The following is a 15,325-nucleotide window of genomic DNA, read 5'->3' as shown; positions in this document are numbered from 1 at the left end:
ATTCTTTATCATTATAAAAGTAACTAAATGTAAAAAATTAAAAACTTATTAGGCTAGATGAGATTATATGACATGAGATAATGAAACAAAAATTCACATCTTTGCTCTCAAGCAGTATTTGCATCATGTAATTCAATATCATGAAAAGCATGTTTGCTTAGTGATTTACAAGATGTGTGGATGAATTATTAGTTTGACACTGCTCAAAAGGCAATAAAGTAACAAAATTAAGTGTTAACAGATGTATGCTGTTACAAGTTATAATATGGAAACTGATGATTACAAGATTGGTCACACAGACAAAGATCTCAGTGAGAGGATTTAGTCACTCCAATCATGTTGTACTTTATTTCATTTTTGCCTCATTCTTACACAACATTTTCAGAAAGAAAAAATTAGTTTCTATTTAATCACTTGCTGCTATAACTATTTATTGCATTATCTTTTGAACCTCTACCTTCTGACAAGCTTACAGTCTGCTGAAACATAGCAGGATGGTTTCAGAACCTCCTGAAAAGAAATAAGATAGCAATTTCACTGCTTCAAGCATTGGGCATATAAAATGAAAATGAGATTTGGTTTCTTGTACTGATAAACTTCATTAACTGTATGATCTCAGAATTAAAGTAGTCTTTAATAGTCAGGGAGCTAATTATAAAAATGGAACTGTGGAAATTAGCTTCATTTACTTCACAAGTTGAAAGGGAAAATGGTATAGATACTGATTGACACATCATTATGGAACTCCAGACAGGTGGCAGTACTGAAGGTGAGGTGGTCTGGGGGTATACATGTTTTGATTTGAATAGATTCTTAATATTAATCTGATAATTTGCAATCTGTGATTAGGTTCTTTAGCCTGAGAATGCATGGTGTGGTAAGCCCTCTAATGGAACATTATTTGAAACTGAACGTTGAATATAAATTATAAGTATTGCTTGTAAGTAGTAATTATTTTAATGAAATACCTAACAGTATTCTATTTATTCATTGATATAATCCAGTCTGATTCAGGGTTGAAATCAGAATCCACTTCATGATCTTTCATTTTCACATTTGCAGGTCTCAGTGTATCATATCTTGAGTTACTTTCAACAACATTAACCACAACAGCTCTTTCTACAGCCAAACATGAATTCAGTTTGGTACTGTTTCAACTTTTAAAAGGCCTAGTAGAATAGAACCACTGTCATGTTCCAAATTTCTAGTGAATGGAGATGGAAGATGAAGAACTGGATACAATGCAGAAGTCCAGAAAAATTATTGAAAGTTTGCTGTTTTAATGTATATATCAACAAAATGATTTGACATACAAACGTTTTCTTTGTGAGTAAAAATTGGCATAAGCCATCCAAGTTTTCAAACTTCTGGCCATAAAATGTACTTATGAAAAATCTTGGAGCTAGAAAAACATCATGATTCACTTTGGATGTACTGATGCCTTAATTTGGCAAAAGATGTGTATCTTTCTGATAAGCCTTGGTGAGGGGTTCCTTTTTGGCAGTTTCTGATAAACTGCTTGTTGAATCATGTCCTGTCAAAGTGTGAATTGCTGTTAGATATTTACAGACTTCCTTGCTTATAGATGAAAAAGTGTCATGAAATACAATGCATCTTTCTTTGCATCAGATCCAGTAACAAAAACAGTTCTTATGCACTAATGGTATTATATTGATTAAGTCAGTATCAGGAGAACAAACAACATTTGTATCACAGTCATTGGCTTTGGACTACATGCAGTGCAAGAGGATCCTTGTGGTATAGAAATTAATGGATAAAGTATACAGTTTCAATTAAAAAAACCTTTATATTTATTTAGGAAGCTCCAGAGGTTATGAAATGAAAATGAAGATGAGAAAAGTATTTTACTCCATAAATTCACAGGTAAAATTTAGTAAATATTCTGAATTAAAGAATTTTTGTGTTTCTGTACACAAAAGGCCTCCAATATTTGCTAAAAGCTTGCCAGATTATGAAGATAAACAGAGAATAATTGGAGTTGTAATATGTATAGTTACATGATTGGTACAAGGCCAATCATTTTAACCAACCCATGTATGCAGAGTTAAAAAGATATCTTTTTTTTGTGACATTTTAAACACTTTTTTTTTAAATATTATCCGTTGTGTTATGGGAAATAACACAAATGATTGAACATACAACTGAATAGATAGCTATAGGTCAAATTTCACAAGGATTTCCTTTGATACAGTTATTAGCTATGTACAGGGGTCATACATTTTGAAACCAATGCCCACTAAAAACTATTCCTGTGTTACACTTCTATTATACTTTAACTTTTAAGCTTTCCAATTAAATTTCTTTCTTGATTTAATTTACATGTGGAAAATAGATACATTTAATGGTCACAAAAACCACAGGACCTTCATACAAAGATATTTTAATTTGACCCTCTAAAAAATTGCCCTGACCACACAAATTTTGAATTACTACTCATTTACACTACCCAGGGGTGATCTCTCTTAAGTCATCTCCATTTTTCTCCTTTATTCCTGTAAGTAGAGGAAAACTGATTTTCATGGTGCTGGCTCCTTGACTAAATTGTTAATGCACTATTGCTAGACTTCAGACAACATTTGGTTATTTCTCATGTGGAGAGTTATTGGATGAATGGAAGCTGGCTGAATCCAGCAGGTTGTTGTAAGACTGGTTACAGTTGCTCAAAGTGTCATTAACTAACAGTGGAACTAATTCCAAATCAGTGTTGCATTTGTTCACACAAGCATAAAACTGCTGTGTTGATTCTGGGTTAATACATTTGTGAGGTACCTAGTACAAGAATGATGTCCACAGCTGCAACTTTGCAGCATTTCAGTGTACAAACATCATTTGGTTGACCTGTGTGCCAGATACTGTTTAATTCACAGTACACTGCTAAAGAATGTATCAAAACAGAATTAAGGTAAATTTACTTTTGATAAGTTTGTTTTGAGATTCTACCCTTCAGTTTCATGCATTATTTTGGTCATTACATAAGTAAAAATATGTGCTGTAGAGGAGGAGGGGATTGAAAAAGTTGTTAACTGTTTATTTGCTTCCATAAACTTGTACCTGCAGCTTTTATTCTACACAAGATAATTGTTCTTGATATTGCTCTTATTAGAAGCCTGTATGTGTTTTCATGTTCAAAATATGAGGTTGTTAACTAATCAATAATTCAGCTACAAACAAAAAGCATATGTGGAAAAAAACGATACATTGGCAACTGTTAAAATATCTGACTTAAAGTATTTCAGTTCCATTATCATCATACAATAATGAAACCCTTGATAATAAGTATGATACTGAAAAAACGTTTTTATTACACAATGTGCAACCCCCAACTTTGCAAAATTTTTATCCTGTGTGCATGTAAATCTGCATTAGGGGTCACAATTTTCCTGCTCCACTTCTGTTTCCTGTCATGAATAACTTTATTTTTTCTCCATTTGAATGTACAGAAAAAAAAATGGGCAGCTTAATTTACTGCATGTAGTGGAGTAAAACAAAGGTGAAGAGGTCACACACACATTTGATATTTACATAGTTGTAAAGTGATGAACAGAAACAGTTCTGTATTATCAGTTTTTCAAGTATTTACTGAATATTCAAGTAATCAACTGTCATTTGTGGCCAGAAATTGAGAAAAACTTGGAAAAATGTTCTTGAAGTAGTGTTATTTGTTTACAAACATGTAATCAGTACATCACACATAGATATAATTGTTTTTCACGAATAACAGAGCTACAAATGGACGAATAGCATCAAAAACAGTTTTGTATTATCTATTATGTCATTTCCGGTTCTTTGTTGGTGTATTTTAAGATTCAAGAAAACAGTTGATGTAAAATTCAACTATTTTATATTCTACTGAATATAATTTTTTTCAAAACACTCAACCTGACCTATTTATTCACATTTATTTAATTTGTAGATGCAGTTGGAAGTTTTATTTTATATGGTACAAAATATGTGATCAGTGTCATTGTTGGTGGAACATAAAGGTTATTTTAACCACATGTGTGACAGGGTGGGAGGGAAATACACCATAACTGGTTGCAAGCCCAGATAATGTCATCAATACATTGGCATGAAGGATGAGCAACTCCCTGCCTGCCACTCAAATCATTGTTAAGTAACAAAGTGAAAGGAAAACAAACAATGTAAAACAATTAGCATTTTTATATTCTTCCTTAAGAAAAATTATATTTTAAAAAATAATTTTTCAGGACTTAATAAAAAAGAAAAAAACAATAAAATGAGTGGTGTATGATAAGGTAAGGTGCAAGGTCTTTGAGGATCTAGGTAGTATTACCATTAGTTAAAATATTGCATATGCACATTGCTCATCAATAGATAAGTAAATGTCTTTTGTCTTTGGACAAGAAAAAAAAATTCAACAGAGATTATTATACAAAGCTGAAAATCATCACTCATAGCCATCATGCACAGTCATCCCTAACAATTACTGACACACCCAAGTGAGCATTGGTGCCACGGGTAATTGGCTAGTGATAATAACAAATCACAAACCATACAAGTTTAAGTTGTACTTTTATGCCATATTTTACTAACATAATACTTAAATAACTGGCTTAGCAAGCAGAAGGCGAACTAAATGAGTTTATTAGAAATCTCACCAATTCAACACATTTTCTGTAATTTACATATAAATGAAAAGTAAGGCTTATACTTAACTAAGGTTCTAGAACTTCCCTTTTCACATATCAATTATTATTTAGTCTGTAACATTACTTTGTATGTAACATTAAAAACAGTTCAAGAATGTCATTCTGATAAGTATTTAGCTCTTTAACTGTAAAATATAACCTTCAGGCAAGTTGGGTTATTTTTGATTTTAATAAATCAGTCAAATACTTTCTGAAGTTATACAATATTTTCAACACTAAATGAATTGTGTAATTATACTGTGAAAAACCAAATACACACATGTATGTACAGTTAACAGCTTCACAATAGACATTATTTTCCTAATTTTTTTGAAATACTACATTTCACTTGCAGTCAAATAATTCTTTAACACTGGTTTCTCCTCCATGACACAACTTTAGAATCTTCCCAGATGAATTCACCCTTTGGAGATGTGATGTTAATTGGCAACAATGCTGCATACACAACAGGTTCAGCACCTGAGATACAGGAATAAAAATATTATATATATTGGAAAAATAATCTGAAAAAATACTACCTATATACAATAAGATTACTATCAGTGCATACTGGACATAAATTTTCAAAGTTTCCTCTGAAGTGAAAAATCAGTATGGTATTTGAAATAGGCAAACCATATCACACAGGCAAAACATTTTGTTTTTTTGCATAAAATGTTATAAAAAATGCATTCCAGTGCTTTCTGGAAATAGCAAAATTAAGACTGAATTATAAGTACTGGAGACAACAAACAACTATTATTCGGTGGTTAGCAGTGGAGGAAAATATTATTATTGGAGCAACAGGTCATGTCAGAAGAACAATATAATCAAAACAATCATGATACTAAGGCAGCACTCCGGAATTAACTTTTGCAGGATCAACAAAAGATGTGGGCCATCCATAGTTGCTGCTGTCAGTAGATAAATTAGAAAGTCAGATTAGAATTGTAGCCAATTTTCCAGAGTATCTATAAACATTATTTGACATCACTGTAAAGGTGCTCATGCTGCTGAAACCCTCTGTAGAATCTATATATTGCACAAACAGTATCTAAGGTTTACTAGGTGAGAAAGTTTTCATGTTTCACCACACCATTCAGAATATTACAGAGATAGAAGTAGGTGTCAAAAAACTGTTTACATAAGAATGTATGCATGTACTGTAGTTGATTAAAACTAACCATGGTATATCCTGCATCTCAGCCACTGAAAATTCATAGGCCACAGAAGAAAAACCCTGGCAGTCATCAAAAGTGGTCTATTGATGGGATAGAAGTAAGTCTATGGACTTATAATGCTAAATTCTGAGGCTCAAATAGCTACAGTAAACGTAGCAGATATTTAAAAAACAAATAATGCCAAGGATGCCATAGTTGAACAACATTATCACAAGATATTGCACATTTTCAGAACCTCAAAGAGATATCATATTCATGCATGATGGTTCTCTGCCCCTTATTTACTGCATTTCTCACAATGAAATTTCTTATGAGGCAGCCACTTTTATCTTGCTTGGTTACCATGTTCCTCAAATATCTTTCCTGCTTAATACTGATTATAATGATTTCTGGAGATGTGGGTCTATTATCATACAGTTACGACAGAAAGTGTTCGTACCCCTGCATCGTGAGTAGTTTTTTCCTCATAACTTAAAAAGTATCACGATTAGGATAATGAAAGTACAGTATATTATAAATGTTATACTAACACACATCTACACAAATTTTTATGTAAAATGAACGACAAATAAACTGTTTATAAACAAATAACCAAACATAGGAGGGGCAGAAAGTGTTTGTGCATCTACTTTAATGGTCAGTTGTGTAGCCTTTCAGGTGAATTACTTGGCTCAATCTCTCCTCATAGCCCTCCATGATCGTTTGACAGTACCCGACTGGTATTTTCTTCCATTCTTCTTTACAGAAGACCTCCAACTCTTGCAGATGATGCTGATGAACCCTGTTCTTCAACTCATGCCAAACATTTTTAATTGGGTTGAGATCGGGTGACTGCAATGGCCACTCCAGAACACTTACATGGTTCCTCTGCAACCAGGATTGCACATATTTCAATGTGTGCTTAGGGTTATTGTCGTACTGGAAGATCCAATGATGCCCAAGCCACAAGTTCTGAGCATCATTCTTGATATCAGTGCATACTATATCAACGTACTCTTCTTTTTTTGTAATTCCGTTGACACGGTGAAGGCTGCCTACACCAGAATAGCTGAAGGAACCCCACAGCATGATCAAGCCACCTCCGTGTTTAACTGTAGGGACAGTGTTCTTTGGAAAATTTCCTTCCCTCTTCTTATGGAAAATATTGTGAACATCATTGTGGCCAAAAAGCTCGATTTTAGTCTCGTCTGACCAAAGATTACTCTTCCCACAGGTAAAAGGTTTATCTACATGCTTTCTTGCATACCTCAATCATGCTTCTAGATGAACAGGCAATAAATATGGAGTTCTACGAGGATGGCATGCTTTGAACCCAGAAGAGTGTAACTGTAGAGGTGCTTACTTCAACCCCAGTTTCCCTTACCAGTTTCTGTATGTCATTACATGTTAAACAAGGCTTCCTACTAACTTCTCTGAGAACCTTTCTCTTGGTTCTCTCTGGAATTTTGGTGGGGTGTCTGGAACGAGGGAGGTTAGCAGTTGATCCTGTAAGCTTAAACTTGACAATTATGCTTTGAACAGTAGATTTTGGCACATCAAGTTGTGTAGCAATACTGGAAAGGGACACATGAGACTTGTATTTTACAATAATTCAGTTTTTTAAATTACTGGACAGTTGTTTCCTGTTCGCCATGATGACCAAGCAGATAATGACGGAGACGGCGTTAAATTGCTGGAAATAAATTTTTTGCTGGCTAAATTCCAATAACTATGAACCAAGTGTCTGGTTCTGGAATGGTATAATGTAGTTTGTTTGCCAAACTAAACAAAATTTTTCGGGAATATCAGTTTTTTCACACGTTCTGAAATGTACAAACACTTTCTGCTCCTACTTTTGGTTATTTGTTTATAAACAGTTTATTTGTCGTTTAATTTACATAAAAATTTATGTAGATGTGTGTTAGTGTAATATTTATAATATACTATATGTCTATTAGCCCAATTGTGATACATTTTAAGTTATGAGCAAAAACCTACTCGGGACGCAGGGGTACGAACACTCTGTCATAACTGTAGGTCAGCAACCATTTCTCAACTGAATATTGGCATTGTAACAGAGATTTTAGTAACCCTTGATAAGTTGTTGCATGTTATAATATCTAATACCATTATTATGATTGACACAATAGTCAACAGGTCATGGCAGAATGCACTCTGTAACTGCTTATGCATTTACACAAAATATTTTGCCTGTAGATTACACAATTTATACTACAAACTGTTTCAAATACCCACATTGACTGTAACAACACTATTTTTTCTTGAGGTCATGTGGAAGAAACTGTTCACAACTTACTTATAAAAATTTAATTGCATTCTCAAGACTATAAATATAATGCATATCTTGATGCTTTATATTTCTGTGGCAAATCTTCATTTAAGTTGTGTTACATTAAATTGTCCAAAATGACCTATCACATCATCTTTCTTCCCATGATTTACTGCTTATACAATAAACATGAATTCAAAAATATTTTTTTAAGCAATTTAAATAATTCATTTTAACTACATTTAATTCTTAGGTCTTTCTAGAAAATGAAGAAAATTACATTGCAGTAAATGCATATTTATCATTTTAGTATCTCACTTATGGTAATACTGTTCCACTTAATAGTAAAATAATTCATCACTTTGATACTAATTTTATCATTTTCATCCATGATATTAATAGGTACATAAAATATGTTCTTGTCATTTATAGGTCTTCTTTAAAACATGTAATACTTTAATCATGTTCATTAAAAGAAACTTTTATGTGATTATTGTAAAAATTGTTTAATTTATTCATACTATCCTTGGTACAACTACCTGTACACAGCAGTTACAACTATAAAGCTCATTCTTGAACTGTATTTTCTCATTATACATATTGAAAATAATTACTACACTTCCTTGGCAGTATATACATGAAAGTTGTGGAGCTATTTACATGCCTATTAACGAATTACAAAACTATACATTTATAAAAATTTGTGATGTTTTGGAAATAACTTTTGTAATTAATGAAGTTTCACACTAATACTTCCTCACTTAATATTTAAGACACTTAATGCATAAGTGCAAATAATTTATATAAAATAAAGTACAACTAAATAACTAAATTTTAAAATAACAGTGACATTTTAAAAAACTCATAATCAAGTATAAATAATAACTAATACAAAATGTACAGTATGACCAAATAATTATAAAATAGTAATAAAATGTTCAAAAATGCAAAACAAAGAGCAAATAATAACTTGCACAAATAAGTGACTGTTATGAAATAGTAATGAAATTCAAAATCATTTGTTTGACAAAATTTACATAACAAAATTTAAAGTGCTTTTTAAAATTTTATAAAAATATAATTATTGCCTACTAGTCAAGAACTAGAATATGAATGCAAATTTAATGTACTTCAGGAATATTTCTGCCTTAATATTGGATTTTACATTATGTAAAAAGTAACTAAAGTTTTCCAAACAACAGCCCTAAGTGGCTTGGCAATTTAGTTGAGGACATACAGTGTTAAAATCTGAGGTTCCAAAGTTGCAGGAGACACAGCACACATGGCCCATTCTGTATCTTTGTGCTTAAATCGAACATACAAACTAAACAAAAGCCCAAAACTGTTTGCATTTGATATAAACACTGCAACCCCATCAAGCACAACTATTCTAGAAAATGACACTGAACTTTATTTTGGTTCTAATCATAAACTGAACCCCAGTGAGATAAAAAGATATTAAACAGGCTTTCTGAATATGCAAGTAATTTCATGTTACAGATTTTGTGTGAACAAATGAAGTATTATGCCAACACTACACATTGCCATCCTTGGGTAATGCCTAATTGGCTTTATTTTCAACTTGCCACTAATAGCTTACTGGGGATGTTAACACTTACTGATTTTTAATATGGTATTCAACTCCTCTTGTCACTTTATATTCCATCTTAATCAAGAGAGATGTAAAAAATTATTTCAAGCAAAACACTGACAAGTAGATGTAAACATTTAACACTTAAATATCCAGATTATTGGTTTCTGTACAGTGAATAAAGAAAACGAAATTGCTCAAAATTAGTGTACACAACCATTGGCCTTTAAACTTATTTTACAGAGGAAGGGGCTGTCATCCTGTAAGCTAGTAAGAAAAGTTTTTTTCCTGTTTCTCAATGTTTATTGTTTAGTAAGTATTGTTGTACACTGGTCAGCTAATGTTTAAATTCATCATTTCCCACAATATTCAAGCTTCATTATTAACAACTTACATGTCATTGTGTGGATTTGTTCTGATGACAAATGTATTGAAGGTTATTCGATTTTTAATTTCTTTTACAGCTTTGATTGGGTCTGTTTCAATTTATTTTGCAATTTTAATTTATAACATGTTCAATTTCACTTAAAAATGACTAAAGATAACAAGATGTGACAGACAAGATTGTATAACAGTTCTATTGTGTGTCACACAAAGAAACCATCTTGCACTATTAAGCAAAAGAAGTTAAGGAATCTCACAAACTGTTTGTTTACAAAACTATGTGGTTAAATTTAAAAATCAAATATTAAATATTAATTCTATTATACTATGATAATTTGCAAAAATAAATATATGGTACGTAATTATTGAATAAAAAATGCACAACTGTAATTACTTATCCCCTAATAAACCTGAACTAGCACATAATACTTCACTAAACAACAATCTAGAGAGAGATAAAAACATGTACAGAGTTTGACTGATATCCCTCTAATAGTGTCAGCATATAACAAAAGTTGGAAAAAATCTCTATTAATTATTCTTATGCTTAAAAATTAACTGACAATAAAACATTTAAGCATGGTTTCAAGTTGAAAGATGTGAAAAACATAAAAAGATCTCAATGTAAGTTAAGAGGTGATAGTATCATATACTGGAGCTTTAAGTATCAGCATATAATAACATCTGAAAACTAACATTTTTATCTTTCAACCCATAAGTGACAAAAAATTGCACAAAGGACTATATCTTTTCATACTTGGCTTGAAACCATAAAAAGAAACAAAGCAGTTTGAAAAAAACAAACTAATTAAGAACTGCTTAGTTGCTATATATAAATGGACTATTGGCTGCCGTGATGAAGAGCTTTAATAGAAATTGCTCAACAGAGAGCTCTTGTAAAGAATATACATGGACTGTTCTTTACATTAACCATAAATACATTTACTTTAATTGTAAGCTTTCAGCCCTCTTACTGGAACCTTCACTGGAAAATAATTTAATGAATGAAGCAACTTTATTTCTCTGTGAGGCAGGTGTCTAAGCAACAATTCTAATAATACCTGCCAGCTGGTAGTAAAGTTGTTGAACTATGCCAAAAATGCTGCAAGTGAATCTTATGAGAACTACAAAATTAACAAACAAAGAAAAGATATAAACTTTTACAGAATTCAAAACGACAATTTTTGTAGCTCTACAATAAAATAATTATCTTACAAACACTGTTTAAAAATATTTAAGACAATCAAACTTTACTGGGAAGTAAAGATTTTGCTAATACACGAGTTAAAACTTGGAATGATTCATGTAATATAAAATTTATATTGTTTTTGTTCAGCACACAAAATTAGCAGTACTTTTTTACCTTGTTCAGTGTTTCGAATGCCTTTCCTATTTGTCATATCTGTACTCACATAGCCAGGATGTACCTGAAATAAGTTCATGAACAGAAAAACATTTTTCACAGTGCTTCTTATAAGTAATAACATTCTTTACTGAATTTAACATCCTTGAAACTTTTGCCACTAAACAAATTGCTTATTTATAATATAATCAGCAATTGCCATATTGCAGTTTCATAACAAAGGTACAGGGGATGAGTTTGAATAGATTACCTCATAAAACATTTATTATTGTTTACCAGAACATTATAATTGCTAACAAAGATTAAAATAAATTATCGGTTGTAACTGATGTTACCTGTTTATGAATGTTTTTGGTAAAATTGAATTTTACAAATTAATACATTATCAAGTGAGACTGGAGTACTTGGCTTGTATACAGGTTTTGTCATAAGGAAACAAAGACAATAAAACATACAATTTCATGAATATGGTAACAGGGATGACATTTTACAGTAGATAATCTCAGTGGAGGATTTAAGGTTGTGTGGGCCCTGGGGCTAATAATTTTTGTGGCCCTACATCCCATGTAATTTCACGTAGAATAAAATTATCAATGGGCTCCCATTAAGACCAGGGTCCCTGGGGCTGAGCCCCCTCTAGTCCCTACCTAAATATGCCACTGGTAACTCTACAGAAATTAATATTTATAAAAATAAGGGCTTAATAACATAGACTTGTGATGGTTTTATTACCTTAATATTTTTACATTTTCTACAGTAATTCCTGTGCACTGAATCTGAAAATTATATCCATATTTCTTCATTATGTACAAATTTAAAAAAACGTCATATTTACTTCTACATAAGTCTATTATTTTCATTTAAATTGGGTCACATTTTGTAAAGCTAAAAATGTTGACAACCACTGGCTATAGACTTCTCTAGACCAATCATGACATGAGTGTCTTAATGATCATTCTAGAACCCAAAAATAATAAATGTTCATCATGGTAAACAAAATAATTTAATTTCCATTTTTTTTCTTCTTGATTTGTAAAAAGTATGTGAAAGAAAAAATAAGAATATTATTTTTGAAATCTGCTAAGCTGAATTTAGGAAAAATCATAATCTGAGGGTCACAGGTTCAACTTCCCATTGCACCAAATATGCTCACCCTTTACAGTCATGGGGCATTGTAATGTGACACTATTTGTTGGTAAAAGAGTTAGCGGTAGGTGGTGATGACTAACTGCCTTCCCTTTAGTCTTACAATGCTAAATTAAGGACGGCTAGTGCAGATAGCCCTCATATAGTTTTGCACCAAATTCAAACACAAACAAATAATTTAACGCAAAGTTAATATACTAACAAAATAACTAGCACACAAAAAATGCTTCTTAGCAGACTCACATCCAAAGAAAATTGGTCACTGACAGAGATACCTTCAGAGAACAATTGAGACATTAAAATAAAAAAACTTAAAAAATACACCTCATCATTTATTGTCTAATAAGCATTCTTTTTAAAATTTATTTACTTATTTTCAAATTTTATTATAATGTAGCTCAGTTTATTATTACATTATTTGTCAGTAATATATGTGAAATATGTGTACATTCATGGCATCTGCAGCCAAGTAACTTGTACATCTTTATTTCAGTAAATCAGAAGTACTGAAATATATACATATATATATATATATATATATCACACACACAAACATACATACATAAACAAACATACACATATCAATAATTTAATTGAGACCTATTCAACAACAGTAGTTCCTTGGCATGCCTTAAAACTACTCTGTTAATTGACTTATACACCAGTAAAATGATTTTTTAAAGAATAGTTTCACAGTTAAAACTTACAGCATTCACCACAAGATCTTCTCTAGAGTCTTTTTCAAACTGTTTCTGCTGCAAAAATGTTAGAGCAGTAACACCAATCTTGGACATTTCATAATTTGTGCTTGCCCAACCTTTCTCTTGTTTCAGTCCTGCTTTGGAATCCCTGTTGTGATAGTGAAATTGTGAAACCTATACTTACATTGATTAGATGTAAGTTATGAGTATCCACAATACACATTAGAGTTAGGAATATGTTTTGCAAAGATTGAAATAATTTAGTATTTCTATTTCGTGTTTCTCAGAAATCTACTAAAGTTACTTGCTGCCATTCCTAATTTTTAAACCACTAATCAAAGGGAAATCAGCTAGTCACCACAACCCAACAACTTACGCTAAGTTATTGGCTGTCACTCTTATAATGCACCCACAAATTAAAATATGGACATTTTACAGTGCTGCACAGATTTGAAGGCAACTCACCAACTCTGAAATCCAAAGCTTCACAATAGGGCCAACTGTTAAGGAAAAATCAAAAACAAAAGTGTGAAGTTTATAACAAGAACTAAAGTCTTTAATGAAAAGATTCAAAACAAAAGCAAATACTGCAATAGAGTGTCTTTCTTCTGGCTCACTTCTATGTATATTGATAGAATTTCTCTGACTGCTAATACTTGAGAGAAAAAAAAGAGTGAGACTAGAATCTGTACAAACTCTGTATAAACCCTCAAACTGGATATGACTCACACATCCTAAGAGTAATAATAAAGACGCAAAATCAAGCTAGTTTAAACATTTACAGAGACTGCTGTGGTATTTAATCTCTATACAAGACATGACTGATGAAAGTTTAAGACATTTTATATTTAGATTGTCTTGATGTCAACAGGCTAAAGAAAACAACACCTGCACAAAATTTTTAAAACATTTACCTAAATAAAGGTAAATTCTAGTTTAAATTCATTTCTAGTTAAGGAATGGCAAGGTACAGCAGTGTTTTTCAACTGTAATGTCAGTTTTGTTACGTGATTCTAACAATATATGAATTGTAACTGCAAAACTCTAGGTAATTCTGTGTGTTTCTACAAATATTAAAAAACTAATATGCATGCACACAAAATACCAAAACAAGCTTCAAACAAATATATACGTGTATATATACAGGGGTGAAATTCTTGCTGGTACTGAATACCAGAATGTATCTTTTAAGATGGTACTAGTACTAAGACTTATTTGAGCTATTTTGTTATTTTTCACATTTTTGCATAGATTTTTTTCCTTTTTCAAAAACTGATCCACTTCACCCAGCTGAGAACCTTTACTTTTGTGTTTTAAGAATTTCACCCCTGTATGTGTATATGAATATCCTTAACATAAACAGAATGGAACATGTAAATCATCGTTTGTCAATAAAGAAATAAAAATTTTATTCATTCAAATGCTGCCAATTTGACAGATATAAAAACAAAGCATAAGATAAGATTTTTCATAAAAATACTGTGAACAAAGAGAGAGCTGCAATATAAGATACATAAGATGGTTCACAACAAATTGTTCAGATCAATCTCAAGGCTTTTCTATGCATTCTCTGAATATTTTTCAAGGACTTTTTGAAAATAAAATTTACATCCAAATCAACTGGATTCCACTCAAATTTTATAGAATTCATATTTATTTGTTCAACATAGGAACATAAACAAAAAGAAGAGAAATCTTTATTTATTGTGCTCAGCTCTGTAACATGTATTAAAGTTGGATATATTGATATTTACTGCTTTTATAACATTTTAAAATACTTTTTTAAAAAGCTCCTTTTCAAGCACTTTCAGCACTTGAAATTCCATTCTCAATTTCAAGGATGCATGCAGTTTGTTTAATGATATAAGTCAAAAACTTGTTATCAGTGAAGATATAAAAACGTGGGATTCATCTGTGTCTCAAAGGCTGTTTGTACTACACTACCAATATATTTACCTTTCAGGAAACCACACCAATTACTCTGCTTTAATGTTTAGTTAAAACCAGTGATTCTAGGTGA

General features: G+C 31.5%; 1 protein-coding gene across 2 annotated transcripts in view; it reads right to left on the bottom strand.

Moving 5' to 3' along the window:
• Positions 1–4,841: 4,841 nt before the first annotated feature.
• The window catches only part of LOC143252723 (carbonyl reductase [NADPH] 3-like), a 35,411-nt gene continuing 24,927 nt past the window's right edge, over positions 4,842–15,325 (bottom strand). The window contains exons 7-10 of one of the 2 annotated variants that reach the window (XM_076505300.1): positions 13,312–13,453; positions 11,459–11,522; positions 9,740–9,786; positions 4,842–5,150 (exon numbers count right to left, since the gene is read on the bottom strand). In XM_076505300.1, coding sequence (XP_076361415.1) covers positions 9,776–9,786; positions 11,459–11,522; positions 13,312–13,453 — 217 coding nt within the window. In that variant the 3' untranslated portion in view covers positions 4,842–5,150; positions 9,740–9,775. The remainder of the gene's footprint in view (positions 5,151–9,739; positions 9,787–11,458; positions 11,523–13,311; positions 13,454–15,325) is intronic. The other variant, XM_076505299.1, reaches the window with a different exon arrangement.

The sequence above is a fragment of the Tachypleus tridentatus genome, chromosome 6, assembly GCF_004210375.1.
Source record: "Tachypleus tridentatus isolate NWPU-2018 chromosome 6, ASM421037v1, whole genome shotgun sequence".
In the NCBI taxonomy this organism is placed as follows: Eukaryota; Metazoa; Arthropoda; class Merostomata; order Xiphosura; family Limulidae; genus Tachypleus; species Tachypleus tridentatus.
Note: the sequence above shows the minus strand (reverse complement) of the source record. Positions and strands in the feature narration are given on the sequence as shown.